Here is an 18038-nt window from a genome sequence, read left to right as displayed (position 1 = left end):
GGTATTGGGTAGAACACTGCAGACTTAAATCAGAATCCCAGTTCTGCTGTATACGGCGACATCTCTCTGGGACAGTAACCTGACCACTCTGTGCTATCTTTAGGTTGGAGATGCTAGTGTCCCTTTAACAGGACTGACCCACAGGCTTCTTGTGATGTAAAGGAAAGGTCCAGCACAGCACTGGGCAGGAGGATCTGAAGGACAGAGGCATTTGACAAGTGGTGATGGTGGTAGAAAGAGGGCTGGTAGTATAGTGCATCACATGTTGGATGGTAAAATGAAAAGTTCAGTGGTTCAAATCCACCCACCACTCCATGAGAGAAATATGAGCAGACTCTTCCCGTTAAGACTTATGACCTTGTAAACCTAGTGAAAGGTCACTATGGGTCAGAACTCCTCCACAGCAGTGGGTTTTCCGTTGGATGGTGATGACATTAGTAACTGTTGATTTTAGGAGGTAAGAGGACCATTTCTGGCTTCTTTGAGAAAATGCTTAGGTCTTCCTCATTGAGCTACCTCTTTTTTTGGGGGGGGGAGCTACTGCCTTCTCGTAATGAGTTATTGCTTGTAAATGTTTTGTTTTGTCTTGTTTGAGATTACCTAACTATTTTTTTAATAAGGTGGTTAAACATAAAATTTGTCATCTTAATCATTTTTAAGAGTACACTTCAGATGCATTAATTTAAATGTGCACTTGTCATCACTATTTATTTCTAAAACTTTGTCATCACCCCAACTGCAACTTTGGGCCGGGGATGTGGTCACTCCCAGCCCTGCCCCACCCCGCCCACCCCAACAACCACTGATCTGCTTCCAGTCTCTATGCAGCTGCCTGTCCCGGCTTCTCACGAATGTGGCACCGTAAAATATTTATGAGGGGGAGTGTGTGTGTGTGTGTGTCTGTGTCTGGCTTTTTTCAGCACATCATTTTCAAGGTTCATCTATGTCATAACATGTATTAGAACATCATCTCTCTTTGTGAATGAGTATTGTTCACAGTGTTTTCTTCAAGGCTAAATTTTGAAGTGCTGGGGTTTAGGAGGTGTGGATGCGAGACTCATCAAGAAGGGTAAATGACTCCAGCAGATGACGGGACGGAGGAAATGAGGAGTCACAAGTCTGTTCCAGCCAGAGGACAGGACACTCAGGCAGTCTGCAGGGGATCTGTCCCCAGGGCAGTGGTCCAGGACCAACCCAGGGTGTGTCTGTCAGTGCCAAAGACTGTTAACTGCATGCGCTAAAGGTCATGAAACCCCAAGGCTTTCTCTTCTCTATTAAGACTATGGCTTCTGTTTTCCACAGAGGTTTACACAGCAGTTTAGACTCCCACTCGACAAGTCCTACCCAGGTTGGTCAGTTCCCTCATTCTTCATGATGCACGAACGTTCTCGTTATCTCCTTTCTGGTTCTCTCACTTTCCTACATCTCACCTCCCTCCTTACAGTCTCATCTTCGTTTTAAAATAATTGTTGACTATTGATGACCTTTAGGTGATTTTTCAAAATTTTTAAAATTTTATTAATTTTAAAGAACATTTACAGAGACTTTGGATTTCCATTCATTCACTGTTGCATTTTTCTCTCTGCCCACCCCTCCCTCCAGTACACTCTTCTCTTTGAAAAGTAAAAGAAAAATTTTTTCATTAGTATACAATCTGGCCCACACCCCATACACTCCACTATGCAGCCTTCATTCTTGACTCTTGTCATAGTCATAATACCCTATCATGTATCTCTTTTAAACTGTTCTCTCCCTCATTTGTTTCAATGCAGTAAATATAATTTATCTAATTTTTCTCAGTCACCCCAACCCTGATGTCAGTCCCATTTTACAACAGTGGCACTATGCAGTATTTGTCCTTTTGTGACTGAGATATTTCACTCAGCATAATGTCCTCCAGGGCCACCCATTTTGAATAATATTGCATGAGTTCCTTGTTTTTCAATGCAGTGTAGTATTCCATTGTGTGAATATACCATAGCTTCTCTATCCATTCGTTTGTTGATGGGCACTTAGGTTGTTTCCAACTCTTTGCTATTAGGTAATTATTTAAAAAAAGGAAAACAAACTTGTGGATAACAGTCATTATTTTTGACCTGAATTGTTTTGTAGCTATAGAGTGACCTTAGGGGTTAGTTTTAGTTCTAGGTAGGAAGAATAACTCAGGGCCATAATCTTAGGGTGTCCTCCACACTCAACTAGTTGTTGTTCCTACATTGCATCGATTTGCCTGTGACTCATAGTGACCCTGTGTACAACAACCCTAAACTCTGCTCTGTCCTGTGCCAGTCTCACTGTCTCCAACACACCTACCCCCATTACCCCAGTCACGGAATCAATCCACCTTATAGAGGGTCTTCCTCTCCTGCACCGTCCCTCCACCCTCCCAAGCATGAGGTCCTTCTCCTTGCAACATGTCCAAATAGGTCTGTGTTTTGTTTTCCTTTTTAGGAATGTGAGGCCCTGTTTCACATACCCTGTGGCCCTGATTTGAAAGCCTGGTGATGGTTGCCGGGCACCATCTAGTTCTGCTGGTCTCAGGGTGGGTGAAATCATGGTTCACATAGACCCCTGGTTCTGTATACTAGCTGCTTCTTTGAGTCTCCAGTTTCCTTCTTCCTTGTTTGCTTTGGAAGAACAGATACCAACAGTCCCAAGGGTTTCTTTATCAGCTTCAGAAGGCAAAGACCAAGGCCTGACGATTTTCCCAGAGGAGTAAGTGTTGAGTGTTGAACTCAAATAGAGCTTCAGACAGAGCTCAGTCAGCCCTGAGCGCAGCTTGGTCACATCAGCCTTTAGGTCCATCAACAGAGTCTCCAGAATAAGTCTGAGACCTAGCAGCTGCTTCTCCTGGTTTATATGCCATCAGGAGCATGAGCTCATTGTTGGGCCAAAGAGCAACAGAGGCCTCCACACCCAGACAGCTGAGGTTACCAGATGGACGCCGTGCTGGGCTGGATCAACCAGAATCCTGGCCGTGACAACTGAGCTCGCTCAGCTCTAGGGACGGCGGACCTGACTGTAGGGGGTTGGCCCCAAACCAAACCCACTGCCGCAGTTCATTCCAACTCCTCACAGTCCCATGGTGCAAAGTCAAGGCTGTATTCTTTACAGAAGCAGCCTACCTCTTTGTCCTCCTGCAGGTCAGAAGGGAGATTTGAACCTCTGATCTTTCATTTAAGAGTCAAGTGCAAACAACCTAAGTGCCCATCAAGGAACGAATGGATAGAGAAGCTGTGGTACATTGACACAATGAAATACTACGCTGCATTGAAAAACAAGGAACTCGTGCAATATTATTCAAAATGGGTGACCTTGGAGGATATTTTGCTGATTGAAATATCTCAGTCACAAAAAGACAAATTCTTCATAGTTCCACTGTTGTAAAACAGGACTAACATCAGGGTTGGGGTAAGACTGAGATTATCACAGGAATCCAGAATTAAGGTTGCATAAGGGAATGCATTCAGGATGGGGGGATTGTATACCAATGAAGAAGTTTATCTTTTGCTTTTCAAAGAGAGGAGAACTGGGAGGGGGGTATAGAAAAAAGTACAATAATGAATGAGTGGAAATCCAAAATATCTGTAAATGTTCATTAAAATTAATAAACACACACACACACAAGACTCAAGTGTTTAGCCACTGCACCACCAGGGTTATTTAGGGTTGGACCATGTCCTTCGAATCCTTCAAACGTCTGGAAAATCAGCAGCCGATGCCACCAGGTTCTTCCCTTGAGGGGGTTTGTGTCTTAGGTGATAGAAAGGCCTCCTAGAACAGTCCCATGCGTAAAGTCCAAGGCTCTTTCCCTGAACAAATTGGATGATCAGTGGTGGTAACTACAAGAAACTGTGGTAACAGCAGCTACTGGGTACCAAGGGCTTCCTGTTTCTTGTCCCAAGTACTGCCCAGGCACTCGTCACCTTCCCCTGTCAGGTCCCCTCTCGGGGAAATCGTGGTCATTGCACCCCCTGGCAGAGAAGGAAATCGAAGCTGAAAGAAGTGTAGATACAAGACTGAATCTGATCTGTCTGGAGCCAGGTCCCAGGCCTGGAGGCTGGAGTGGTTGGATGATAATCCATGTATGACCTCGGTTTGACAGCCATGATGGTGGCTGTCAATGCCACTGCCCTCTGGCCATCATGACTACTTGCCTGTCTCAACAAAGCTCTTCCTGGATCCCAGGGTGAGGAGGGTCAGTCTGGAGAGGTCCTGGCTCATGGTCCTAAGGCCCGAGAGGCTCACAAAGGGAAAAATTGTGATTTTAGCTCCTTCCTTGGCAGTTTCTCACACCAAGCAGCAAGAGAGTCAGGACTTGTGGCTTTTGGGCTGCAAGGGAAATGCTTCTGTCCAGCGCTGTCCTCTCCCGGTGGGGCAGACCTGACTGTGTGACCCACCATGCCAGTTAAGGCTAGCTGGAACTGTGGGAACTATCCCAGAGTTCTGGGTCATGTCCAGAGCACTCCCTAGATGAGGATTCCCCTAGCTCGGCCTCTTCCCTCCTGCCATCTCCTCTTGCCTGGTTGTGATGCCACAGCTCCTGAGAGAATGGAAGGAAGGAGGTGACTCCTCGAAAGGGCTGCAGAATGAGGAGACCCTGAATGGCCTGTGGGAGGAGGTCTCCTGAGGAACTTCTAGAAGGTTCCCCTCAAGCAGCCTCAGAGCGCCCTGTGAAAGGAGACTCGTGGATGGACCTTGTGTGCAAAGCCATCGTTTGTCCGGCTCAGATCTGTGTTCTCCAAGAACACTGTGGCCCCCGCCCCCAGCTCTGCTTGCCCTCAGCAATGGAGGGCTAGTTCTCGGGTATATCACACCCCTGCAAGTATCTTTCTTGGTCTCTGATTGGCAGCCCTCAGAGCCCAGCACACAGTAATCAATAATATAATCAAATCAGCATGTACCTCTTCCTTCCCTTCTCACATCCCCTCCCACCGCTCCCCTGCACCACCCCCAGGCCTGTGTCCTGGGACATCTGAGATGGAGAAATGCTACTGAGGTCCCGGGAACCCCCACTTTTGTGAGGACAAAGTGGCTCTGGGCAGGGCAGTAGGCATGAGGCCAGTCCTGGCTTGGCCAGAAGGACCTGATGTTTGATTCATGGAAAAAATCATCTCTAGGGCCGCTGGCAGGCTCGCCTCAAGGGAGTGACTTTGCATTTCCAAAGGACCCTGAAGGGAGAATGGTGCCCTGTTGTCCTCACTGGTGGGAAGTGACCATCTTATGGAGGGACGTTCAAAACAAGGGTGGTGTGTGCGTGTCTGTGTGTCTCATCAGTGGTGACCTTCTCGCCCTGGCTCTGACCTCCCCCATGCTTGGAAATGAACAGTGTCCACTATGACCACTGACTGGAGCAGAGCTGAGGGCACACTCACCGCTAAAGTCGGCTGCGCACTCATCCCATGAGCAAACATCTTTTACTGGCTCAGAAGTCCTGGGTTCAAGTCTGGGCTGCACCTGTTCCTCCATCTGAAAAATGAAGCTGATGTTTGTTTCCCAGTTGACCCCAGTGGACTCTAGGAGACTCGAGTGAGAAGACACAAGCTCAAATCCTTGATAAAGTAACTTTTGTTCCCAGCTGTCATCTCCTGTGTACTGGGTGCACAGCAGAGAGCAAGAGTTTGTCCTATTATAATTTGGGGGGTTGGACTCCACAGTTACCTAAGCCGTCCTGCACTTCCATGTACCCAGTGCACCCCGAGAAAGCTGTGCCCTCCACCCTCAGCTGCTGAAGGCCCTCGTCTCCCTGGCTCTCATTGGCTTACCTACTAGTCACCACTGAGTCAGTCTCAACTCACGGTGACCCATCTGTGTCGGGGTGCAGCTGTGCTCCCTGGGAATTTCAATGTCTGACTTTAGTGTTGGGATTTTTTTTTTCAGGAGGGTGTGGGGGTTTCAACAGATCATCAGGCCTTTCTTACGAGTGTACTTGAAATACCAACCCTGGGATTAACAGGATTAACATACTAACCATTTGCACCGCACAGGAACTCCGTGGGGAAAGTCACACGGGCGTTTTCAGAAGCCATTTCCTCCTCAATGCCTCCGCCAAACTTTACCAGGACGTGCATCCTACTGGACATCGACATGAGAATGAACTTGATGCCACTCTTCCTCTGCGTACGTCTGCACAGCATCACCAAAGGTGAGTCCTAGTCTGTGTACAAGTGTGACCTCACCACACAGCCTGTCCCAGGTGGGCCCCACCAGATGTTTCTCCAAAAGAAATGAGTGCAGAGCTGCCCCTTCCCAGCCGTGGGTGTTAGAAAAGTTGCTTAGCCTCTTGGCCTCAGTTTTCTTGTCTGTAGAGTGGGAGTAGGCAGGGTTTTCCCTGACCCATGGTGCTGCGTGTAATGAGAAGCAGAACAGAGCTGCAGTGCGAGAGAGAAGTCAGGCTCAGCCGTGCTGACACGGGCTGTGCGCCTTCAGTCTCGTGCTCTGAACTAGCTTCCTAGTGCTGTCTATGATTATTATGATCTCTTTCCACCAAGAGACTGGCTTATAACCAGTGTCACTTTGTCCCTCCTCTACTGTAGGAAGTTCAAGATCTTTCTAATTACTAACTGCTCCAGATGACATGGTAGTGAACTTGTTTGCACATAATGATTTCTTTTACCATCCAGGCAGACCTTGGAGATACTGTAGACTGGGTTCCAGACCCACTGCAATAAAGCCAATACACAATAACACACTCTAAGTATATATATATATTTTCTGTTTCCTGGAAAGGGAGCTTTGATCTGGAAAGGGAATATTGGGACATCTCAGAAGGCCATCCCGGACATCTTAGTGTCTGCAAGGATATTGGAGGCATTTTTCAAAGTCATTTTGGGTATCCAGTGAGTCTGACTTGTTCAATCGGTCTGGAAGCCAGGATGGTCAAGGGCACTAGGACCCCGCTCCCCCCTCAAGCCCGCCCCAAGTTAGTTTCAGACATTCCAACTTTCCAATCTCACACCTTCCTTTCCAGACAGGACCTGTAGCCAGGAAGTAGTGGGCTTGGAGTTGTGTGTTCTTTAATGCTCCATTTGAGTTCCACATATCTTAGCCACTCCTGTGGCTTCCTGGAGAGGGGGGAAAAAGGAGAACAGAAGCAATTATCATTTTGCCACATAAGAAAGAAATAAAAATTAGATGAATGTGCATTGTGCATCGTATTCCTTTATCTTATTAATGTTGTTGTTGTTGTTATGTGCCGTCGAGTCGCTTGCACTTGCAACTCATAGTGACCCTGTGTACAACAGCCCTAAACTCCATTCTGTCCTGTGCCAATCGCACTGTCTCTGACACTCCCATCCCAATTATCCCAGTCACTGAATCAACCCACCTCATAGAGGGCCTTCCCCTCCTGCGCCGTCCCTCCACTCTCCCAAGCATGATAGCCCTCTCCAAGGACCAGTCCCTCCTTACAACATGTCCAAAGTGTGTTAGACGGAGCCTCAGAATCCTTGCCTCCAAGGAGCAGCCTGGTTTAACCCTCTCCAGGATGAATCTGTTTGTTTACTTTGCAGTCCATGGTACATTCAATACTCTTCTCCAGCACCACAGCTCGAAGGCATCAATTCCCCTTCTATCCTCCTTGGTCATTGTCCTACTCTCTGATGCATAACAAGTTTTTGAGGGTTATCAATCGCTTCTCTTTGAGTGAGAAGTTCATAAATACCCTCCAGGGATCCCTCTATATAGTGAGATCTTCTTGCAGGACTATTGTGCGTCTTCTCTCTCAAAGTGGAGTATTATAACGAAAAATATTAATTTGTAATATGGAGAAGGAAGGGCAGTCTCCTCCCACGTGATTAACTGCCTCTGAAAACCCAATGGAGGGTCAACGATGGGTCTCTACAATATATAACAACAGCAGCGAGTATAGAAAAGACCCAACTTGGAATGGATTCATTCATTCATGCCACTAGAAGTTTAGATGCATATTTATTTTTATTGTGGCAAAGTGCATTTAATAAGATATTGCTATTTTAAGTCATTTTTACGTCCTCAATTCAATGACATTAATTACACCCACTGTGGTATACTGAATCACCTTCATCCATTTCCAAGTTGTGTGTCTGCAGTTTTATAGTTTGTTTGTTTGGGGGGTTTTTAATTTATTCTAATGAAAGTTTACAGAAACTTTGGATTTCCATTCATTCAGTTTTGCATTTTTCTCCCTGCCCACCCCTCCCCCAATCTGTTTTTCTCTTTGTAAAGTAAAAGGAAAAAAAAGTCTTTAATTGTTATTCAATCCCTCCCCCTAAGTCCACTCCACTATGCAACCTTCGTTCTGGACTCCACGCAGGATATGAACAGACACCTCACTAAAGAAAACTTTCAGATGGTAAACAAACACATGAAGAAATATTCAAAATCCTTAGCTCTAAAAGAGATGTAAATCCAAACAACTATGAGATATCATCTCACCCCAGTCAGAATAGCAAAATGTAACAGAACAGCAAACAACAAATGCTGGCAAGGTTGTGGAGAAACTGGAACCCTTATTCACTGTTGGTGGGAGTGTAAAATGATGCGACCACTATAGAAGGCTGTATGGCGCTTTCTCAAAAAGTTGCAAATAGAAATACCATATGAACCAGCAATTCCACTACTGGGAATATACTCTAAAGAAACCATAACTGCCACCCAAACAGATACATGCACACCCATGTTTATTGTGGCTTTGTTCACAATAGTGTCTGCAGTTTTAAAAGAGAACAATTCGGAGCATGAAAGGAATTGGCTCTGAACCCAGTCACCGTGTTTCTGTGGGGCTTTGTCTTGTATCAATCAACTCCCACGTTAAACCCACACTTTTCCTTCCACTTCTCTGTTCCTGACTTTCTCCTTTTTCTTCTGTAAATGTGATTGTTGAAGCTCTGTTATGAATAAAGCCCACATTCTCCTCGTGTGTCTCCCAAGGCAAGGATCTGGAGGAGATAAAGCACATGAACTTCTTCCCGGAGTCCTGGGTGTTCCGGATCGCGGCAAACCACTACCATGCAGTGAGTGCCCGGGGCAGAGAGAAGCGAGGCTCCAGATTCATCACCTTTCTGACGTTGCTTCTGCTGGCTGTGGTTTTCATTTGACACTTCTGGGTCTTCAGTGTCAGGACATATGCTGTGGGGGAAATGGGACGACTGGGCAAAGGAGGAGAAAGAGGACCTTGTCCTGGAACCCAGGATCTCCAGGGACTTATCAAATGGGTCTAGGGGAGTGCCCATCCCACCAATATTGAGTCCCCTGACAAACACAGAGGTAGTATCTACTTTTTGTTTTGTTTTTTCTTCTTAAGCTTTATTTTTTTCTAATAATTTTAATGAGCTTTATAGAGATTTTGGATTTCCATTCAATCATTGCTGCACTTTTCTCCCTGACCAGCTCTCCCTCCCCACCCTCCCCAGTTCGCTCCTCTCTTTCAAAAGTAAAAGAAACACTCCCTCCATGGGACACAATCCCCCCACACCACTCCCGCCGCCCCAAGTACATTTCACTATGCAACCTTAATTGTGGACTCTTGTGATAACCATAATACCCTATCATATATCGCTTTTAAATTATTCACTCCCTCATCTGTTTCAGTGCAGTAAATTTCATATTTTGGAAGTGCAGAAATATTGAAGAAAGGGGATAAGGGAGTCCCCCTCAGACCCACCACCCAAAGACAGCCACTAGTGACATCTCATTGTATTCATAGCCTTTCAGGGGGTGTGTGTGGTGTTGCCCTTAGTCTAACACACTTCCTAGTGCTGTCTGATTATTATAATCTATTTCCACTAAGAGACTGACTTATAACCAGTGTCACTTTGTCCTTCCTCTACTGTAGGAAGTTCAGGATCTTTCTAATTACTAACTGCTCCAGATGACGTGATAGTGAACTTATTTGCACATAATGATTTCTTTTACCATCCAGGCAGACCTTGGAGATACTGTAGATTGGGTTCCAGACCCACTGCAGTAAAGCCAATACACAGTAACACCCTCTATGTGTGTGTATATATATATATTTATTTATTTTTCTGTTTCCTTGTGCAAAGAAATGTTCGTACTATCATCCTAGTGAGTATGCAGGAGCATTATCGAGACTTTGGACACTGAGAGAATGACCGAAATATGACACAGAGATGCCAAATGAGCTGTTGGGGAAATGACGCTGATAGTCTCGCCTGGCACAGGGTTGCCACCAACCTTCAGTTTGTCAAAACAGACACTCATGCAACAGTGAATGACTGGAAACCCCAAGTCTCTGTAAACTTTAGCTAAAATTAGTAAGAAAAAAAAATACAAACAGGTACATGTTACCTAAAACAACACCCAACAAAACTAAAAACAACCAAAAACCACCCAGACACTCTCTGTGAAACACCACATGGTGCAGTACAGTAGCAGGAAGAGTGGCTGTATTTGGAATAACTTTCTTATTGGGGTTTCTCAAGAGTAGTGAGTCTTACACAAAGAGAATGTGCACTTTGTTTTTGGTGCGGAGTGACATAGTGGGGGCTGTTTCCTGCACTGGGAGAGTCGCATTCTGCACGTTGGCACCAGTCTTTGGCACTTTCATTTCCCCCTATTTCGGCTCTTTGAGAAGAGAACAGTGGCGTCCCCTTCTTGACATGCATTTCCACGCTTCCTAGCAAAGATGACAGTTTTTCCATGTCGCGTTTCTCCACTTTGTATACCGTTGGTGCAGACTGCATGCAGTCTTCTGTCTCAGTCTTTTTGTGGTTCCAATGCTACCATCGTAAAGATGTAGCAGGGAGTGTTTGACGTCTGGAGGTTTATGAGTCACTGGTTAAAATTTAAGTCAGCTCAACAAACACCTATTGTTTTGTGCCAACCACTGTGGCCACAACTGCCTGCAGATAATGACTCCACGGACCAGGGATTCTCTGGTGGATGAAGGTCAGAGCAAGGTGGTGGTGACCAGAGAGGACAGTCTGTGTCTGGCCACCTCCAGAAGATGACTGCCTCCCTTTCTATGCTTTTCTGATCCTACTCTGCCCAGCTCTCTGCTTTGACCTGTCACCCATCCTCCTGGCTCTGCGTCCCTCCCCTCCCCACAGTGCACCCTCCCACCAACAATCTCCTGTCCATGCTCTTGACTTTAAGGGCACTTTCCCAGTGGGAGGCTTGGAGGCGCTCAGCCCGGTATGCAACGTGTAGTTGGTTTTCAGTAAACACATGTGGCCAAGTGAGTGTCAGGGTAGAAGTCCGTGAGAGAACCAGCTTTTGGGGAGGAGGGGATGTGCAGGATCCGAGAGCCAACAAGGACATAAGGATGGGGGGCTGTCCATCCCCAGGAGACCAGGCTATGGGTGAATTGTGTGTGTTTCTCTTTCAGCTTGAAAACGGGGGTGACATGGTCTACCTAAAGGACTTCACCACCCAGGCTGTGCGCTTCGGGCTGATCTTCACCCAGGTGTGGAGAACCGGACCAGATGGAAGGAACGCCCCTTCCCTTGCTGGTTAAGGGCCTCTGTTCGCGGCTGCCCATCACTTCCTACCTCCGGGAGGGAGCTCAGGAGAAAGAAGCAACTGTGGGTGTCTTCTCTGTACTCCCACAGCTCCTAGAGACAGAATTCATTAGATGAGGCTTGGCTGGAGGGGTTACACATCTTACACAGATGTGGGGGCCTTCCCCATCTTGAAATCATTTTATGCATTTAAGAAAAGTCCAATTTCTTTTTAAAGGTGGATTCTAGACAAGATGATCTGTAATCTGGTTATGATGATCCCAAATTCCCCGCTGGAATTTTGGGTCAGAAAATCCTCAAGACCACTCTCAGTTCAGGGATTTTACTAGAAGGACTCCTGAAATTATTACTTATAGTTTATGGCAGTGAGAGGTCACAGACTGAAGTCAGTAAAGGGAAGGAGACGCACAGGACACAGGGCAGGGTCCAGGAGAGACCAGGCGTGAGCTTCCTGCATCGTCTCCCCTGGAATCGTGGGCAGCACGCACTTCTCCCAGCCATGGTGTATGACAGTGCCCACAAGGTACAGCAGAAAGGGGAAGTGTGCCTGAGCCTCAGTGTCCAGTGATAGGGGATGGTCATGTGAAAACAACTGACCACTCACTTGACTGACGTTAGTCTCCAGCCAAGGTCAAGCTGTTACTGCGTAACTCAGGGTTGCTGCCATTATTGTTAGTCTAGACCATTGCCTGAGAAGTCCACGTAAACAAAACCCCTTTGATCAGATAGATCACTCCAAGGGCTCAGAGCGCACCTTTCTTTGAACAAGATTAACCCTTTATTGTTCAATAACAGTTCCCATTTTCCCTGGTCACTTCAACAGTTGTCACTAGCATTTGCTGTCTCCTGCCTCTGAATTTGGAATTTATCATCTCTCCCTCTGTCTTTCACAATTTAGGAATCTGCAGTTCTTTCAGAAACGATAGCTTTGTATGGGTTCTTCTTTGAGCTCAAGGGAATCAAGCATGGCGCCAGCTCTTACAGTTTCTACATGCGGGTAAGACGTGCAGAATGTGAGCCCTGTGCATCAGGGTCAATGAATAGTGAGTTACTGTTAGTTAACTAGTCATCAGTTAGTGATTAGTGTGGACCCTGTTGTAAACCAAACTCTATCATTTAACGTCATTGCATTCCTGCAACCACCTCAGGAGGCAGGTGTATCTGACCCGGTTCGCAGAAGAGACTCTCGAAGCTGGGTCTTCCTGTTCAGATGGCTTCTTCTTGTAATGCTGGGGTTAAATCCAAGTCTTCAGACTTGCATCTTGGTCTCAATTCTTTTGCAATTCCGACCTGATAACTAATCCTCTTTTGAATATAAGGATGCTGAATCCTGCCCAACAGGTAAGAAGGAGCACGGGTTTGCTTAGAGTGTCAGGTAATGCCCATCACGGCTCACCCATGAGAAAGGGAAGCGTGGGCTGAGTCGTGTTTCCCTGCTAATCCGTAGTCAGCAGTTTCGCAGTGGGATTCCCTACATCCTAACAAGTACCCACAGTCAGCCCGTGCTTGCCTTGATGCTTGATGCTAGATGTCCTGTCCCTGACAGAGTAAAGAAGGCTTGACTCTGTAGGCAGTGGCTGTGGGCTGGGAGAAGACAGACACCACCATACCCAGAAGCAGAATCTTCCTTGTGCTGAAAACAATGTGTTCACTGCAGATTAGTAAGCGAGCACGGCTGAATGCATGCTTACCTCACTAACTAGGTAATTGAACATGTGTAGTGTGATGGACAGGACAGCAGAGCAGAAGTCAACAGGGAGGGCCTCTTCCAGTGGTTCTACCAGACGTTCGGCGGACATGAAGGTGTTGACCAGAAGACCTGGGCGTGACCTTAGTGATCCTGGTGTTTCCTGTGTTGGCCTCTCATCTGTGTGATGGAGTAATAGGATAGAGCCGTCTCACTGGGCGGTAGTATTTGTTGTTGTTGTTATGTGCCATCAAGTCACTTGAGACTCATAGCGACCCCTACGTACAACAGCCCTAAACTCCGCTCTGTCCTGTGCCAATCACACTGTCTCTGACACTCCCATCCTGACTATCCCAGTCACTGAATCAATCTACCTCATAGAGGGCCTTCGTCTCCTGTGCTGTCCCTCCACCCTCCCAAGCATGATGTCCCTCTCCAAGGTCCGATCTCTCCTCACAACATGTCCAAAGTATGTTAGACGGAGCCTCAGAATCCTTGCCTCCAAGGAGCCACCCGCTTAACCCTTTCCAGGACAAATCTGTTTGTTTTCCTAGCAGTCCATGGTATTCTCAATACTCTTCTCCAGCACCACAGCTCGAAGGCATCAATTCTCCTTCTATCCTCCTTGGTCATTGTTCAACTCTCTGATGCATAACAAGTGATTGTGAAGAGCATGGCCTATATCAGACTCACCTTAGTCTCTAGAGAGACACCATTGCTCTTGAGTACTTTAGAGAGGTCCCTAACAGAAGACTTTCCCATGGCAATGCACCTTTTAATTTCCTGGCTGCTGGTGCCAAGACTGTTGACTGTGGAACCAAGCAAACTAAAGCTGTGAACAATCTCAATCTCTTCACCATCCATCCTGATGCTGCCAATTGGTCCAGTGGTGAGAATCTTTGTCTTCTTGACATTGAGGCTCAATCCATATTGGCTGTGGTATTAGAGTATTAATTTACACAAGGGCCTGGGAGCAGGGCCTGACACATAAAACTGTGGAGGATGATGATGAGGGTGAAGAGAACTGACCGTGAACTTGTGTGTCTCCTCGGGGCTTGCTTGAAGGTCTCTCTCCTCTAAGATCGAATGCTCCTTGTGAATCTCTATCTTAGTAATTTTGTTAACCATATAGTGTTTGTATTGGCACTGCCAAGCACAGTCTCTGGAACATCACACTGCCATTGAACTGACTCTGGCACAGCTGCCCAGCAGGGCAGAGTTGGCCTGGCCCCGCTGGCTCCAGGGCTGCAAGTCTTTATGGAAGCTCACCGCTGCACCTCCCATGAAGGAGCTGGGGTCTGCTCCTGACCTCTCACCCATGAAGCAGCTGGGGTCTGCTCCTGACCTCTCAGCCAGCTGAACTCTTACCCACTGACCCCTCAGGGCAAGCATGGGGCAGGACAGAGTTGGTGAGGAGTCAATACGATTTGCTCTTGTGTTTGTCAAGTCAGTTCTGACTCCCTGTGGTCCCCCAGGACAGGGTTGAACTGCCCGCAGTGTTTCTAGGAGTGTACCCTGGAGAAGCAGGCGGCCACATCTTTCCTGCCGAGTGGTGGCGGGCGAGAGCCCCCTTAGGCTGGCAGGCTGGGACTTAGCCACTCTGCCTCCAGCAAGAAGGCAGCGCTAACCGGCTGCAGGGCTGGCCAAGTGGATGTGTGAATGGATGTTGAACGAAGAAACAGCGTTTCCGGTCAGCATTCCCACCACCTCACCACAGGCCTTGAGGAACTCCCCCCATCCCTTGGGCCTGTTTCTTGGGCTTCAGCGACTCAGGCGTGCTATAAGCTTCCTACACAATCTGGATGAACGAGCTGGTAACAGGTATCAGCAAGCTCAGATGAATACTGTGTTGGTTTACCCCCACCGAGGTGATTCTGACTCAGAGTGACCCAAAGCACCGAGGAGAACTGGCCACAGTATTTCCAAATCTGTAATCTTGATGAAAGCGGATTGCCACCTCTTTCTCCCACAAAGCAGCTGCTGGGTTTGGACTGCTGACTTTTTGGTTAGGAGTTGTGTGCCCAGGGCTATAGCTTGATTTACTAGCATTTGTGTATGTGTGTGTGGTGGGAGTGGGGGTGAGGGGAGACACACACAAATCTTAGCCCATTGTCCAGTGGTCTGGGTATGGAGAGGGTTCAAGTGGCACCTTGTGGCTGTGACCCAGGAAATGGGACCTCTGGGAGATGTCCTCTTGCTCTGCACACGTCACACGTTGAGGGTCATATGGCCAGGGACTCAGTTCCGCTTATGGAATTGAGTCCCTGCTCGTATGACTATCCGTTGCATTTCCAGCTGAAAGGACTCCTCTCTCTGCAGAGAATCAGGCATGCGGACTTGGAGTCCGACTCGAAGATCTACAAGCACTACCCAGTGAGTCCGAGAGCTGAGCGCCTGGTGAAGTACGAGATCAGAGCCCAGACCCTGGCGGACGGCAAGCAGCAGGAGTTCAAGACCAACCAGATCATACAGAAGTTCGGGCTGGCCAAACAGTCCTGCAAGAGCCAAGTGCGTGTGTCCTCCTCCTTCATCCTCTGTCATCCCTGTTTCCTCTTCGCTCTCCTTTCCCCTCCAGGACTACGGGACTTAGATCTCTAGGGAGGCATCCAGGTAGCTTGCTCAGACTCTCAGTGATTGTCCCACCTCCACTGATGATTTAGAACCTTCTAGAATGAAAAGCCAGGGCTATGAATACCCATAACCCAGCCCAGACAGCCTTCCATGGGTCCCTCAGATTCAGCTGAGAAACATCAGAAGGTAGTTAGGGCCAGGGAAAGGGTCTAGCAGAGGGGCAGGCTTTCTTAATGCCACCAGAGCCCATGACACCCCCTCAAGTGCACCGAATCTACTGCCTACGCCTACCTACCTCCCTCTGGCTTAACTGGAGGCCCCAGCCCAGCCTCCCACAGTGGGCAGTGCCAGCCTCCAGGCAGCTGAACTGTCCAGCTAATTTCTGAAAGCAGCTTTCCAGAAAAATCTGACAGCACTGACAGAGTCTGCGGGGCTGGCGATAGCTGTCTGAGCTGTGAATTCCATCCATGACTCTCCCCTTCCGTGAGGATGAGATTGGCCTCAAGCCAGCAGGCAATTCTCAGCCCAGACTGCACCTCAAAACCACCCAGGCCTTTACCGGTTCCCCAAATCATGTGATCACATGCTCAGGTGGGTTGAGGAGCTGGGAGTTTTCACGACATCCAGGTTCCTTTCATGGTGTTAGAGGCTGGAGGAGCAGTTACTCTGTGGTGCTCAGGGGAGGCCGGGGCACTGGCCAGGAGGGAACACGACATTTTTTAAGATACAGGGTTGCTTATTACCTTGAAAGCAGGAATGGTATCCAATTCCTAAACAACATGCCTCCGGAAACTCTATGAACTTTGATAAATGTCAATAGTTGTACAGGAGCTTCAGGCCTTTTGTTCATAAGGGTTACTATGAATCATGCTCGACTCAAAGGCAATCAACAACATCATTCAGTGTGGTGGCCATGTGGGTGTGTCCTCTGTGAAAATCCATTGACATAGCCAAGCCCTTGCAGGGAAATTGACCCTGGCCCTTGGCAACCCTCCATTGGATTTCCAAAGCTGTAAATCTTGATGGGACTGTCCATCTGTCCCACTGGGAACAGATGGTGGATTCGAACTGCAGGCGTCTCAGTTAGCTATCAGACCACAGCTAAATAAATGTATTATGCCTCCAGGGCCTTTTACTGAAGTAAGTTACACTTCAATTCTTTTTCAAACTGCCCACCCCTGGAGGGGTCTTCTCTGCGGCCAGCGGGCACCGTCATCCCCTTGTCCACCCATGTGGTCTATGCCTCACCACCTCTAGGGGGCAGTGGCGTCTGTTACAAAGTCCCCATTGGCTCTCTTTTTTTTTTCCTTGCAGACCTTGAAGGTTCAAACTAAGGACCTACCAATCTACGCAAGCTTTTCTCTCCTTTTCCCAGAATCCTGAGAATGTCAGATCCCGAGGAATCTCTAAGATTGTTTCCTTCTTCCATCAGTCTCCATAAAAGACAATAAAATGACCTTAAGGGGAACATTTGCATGTCTGACTAAGTGTTACGATTGGCCAAGGTCTTTCTGTAATTTCTTCCCACGTAGGTGTCCTTGGGGCCATGACTGTGAGTCCTTGTGTTGTCATTTATCCCACAGCACCCCGAGTCCTGTCCTAACCTGTACCAGCAGGAGGGCCCCTCAGCAGCATCATACCCGAACAGGGTTCCCCTTTCCATGATGCATTTGTCAGCTGCAGAGCACGCCAGGCCTCACAATCATCCCCGGCCTGCAGTAGGAAGAGGAAGTGACTGTTCAGCTGTGCAGTGCTTGTCTCCTTCGCCATCCTGTCCCTCACACGCAATTTAAACTTTGGGAAACCTCGTTTTCTGTTGCGGCAATTCAAAGGGCTCAAATTCCAACAACTCAAAGCAGTGCTCATTCACTAACTCCCAGTTGTCAAGGGTCAGGCAGCCCATGAGTAGACCAGACCACCAAAGTTTTGGTTATCAGTCAAATAAATGAGTTAACCATTCATACCACCCAGGGATTAGTTCTACCCTGTGACACACGGGGGTTACTGTGAGTCTGGGTTGACTGGACAGAAGCTGGTTGGGAAGTTTAATAATCCAACCTAAACCCAAGCCACAGGCAGTAAGTCAGTTCTGACTCCTCGCAGCCTTCTAGGCCGGAGCTGAGCCCCCAAGGGGCTCCCAAAGCTTAATCTTTATGGAAAGAGATTGCCACATCTTCCTCCTGTGGAACAGATGGTGGATTTGAACCACCAACTTCACAGTTAGCAGCCAAGCACTTAACCTTTGTGCACTCAGGGTTCCTTACAGGAAACCAATAGGCCCACAGTCACAGGGCAGTTCTGATTCACAGAATGCGTCA

The 18038-nt window shown here is 47.7% G+C and overlaps 1 protein-coding gene across 1 annotated transcript in view; it reads left to right on the top strand.

Moving 5' to 3' along the window:
* BTBD16 (BTB (POZ) domain containing 16) overlaps nt 1-17103 on the top strand; it is a 58071-nt gene extending 40968 nt beyond the window's left edge. The window contains 7 exon segments of the mRNA XM_006880145.1: nt 5501-5509; nt 6063-6145; nt 8911-8993; nt 11330-11407; nt 12361-12459; nt 15469-15657; nt 17035-17103. Coding sequence (XP_006880207.1) covers nt 5501-5509; nt 6063-6145; nt 8911-8993; nt 11330-11407; nt 12361-12459; nt 15469-15657; nt 17035-17103 — 610 coding nt within the window.
* The last annotated feature ends 935 nt before the right edge of the window (nt 17104-18038 follow it).

This window comes from Elephantulus edwardii, unplaced genomic scaffold (genome assembly GCF_000299155.1).
Source record: "Elephantulus edwardii isolate Elephantulus edwardi_28Jun2011 unplaced genomic scaffold, EleEdw1.0 scaffold00006, whole genome shotgun sequence".
Taxonomy (NCBI): domain Eukaryota; kingdom Metazoa; phylum Chordata; class Mammalia; order Macroscelidea; family Macroscelididae; genus Elephantulus; species Elephantulus edwardii.
Note: the sequence above shows the minus strand (reverse complement) of the source record. Positions and strands in the feature narration are given on the sequence as shown.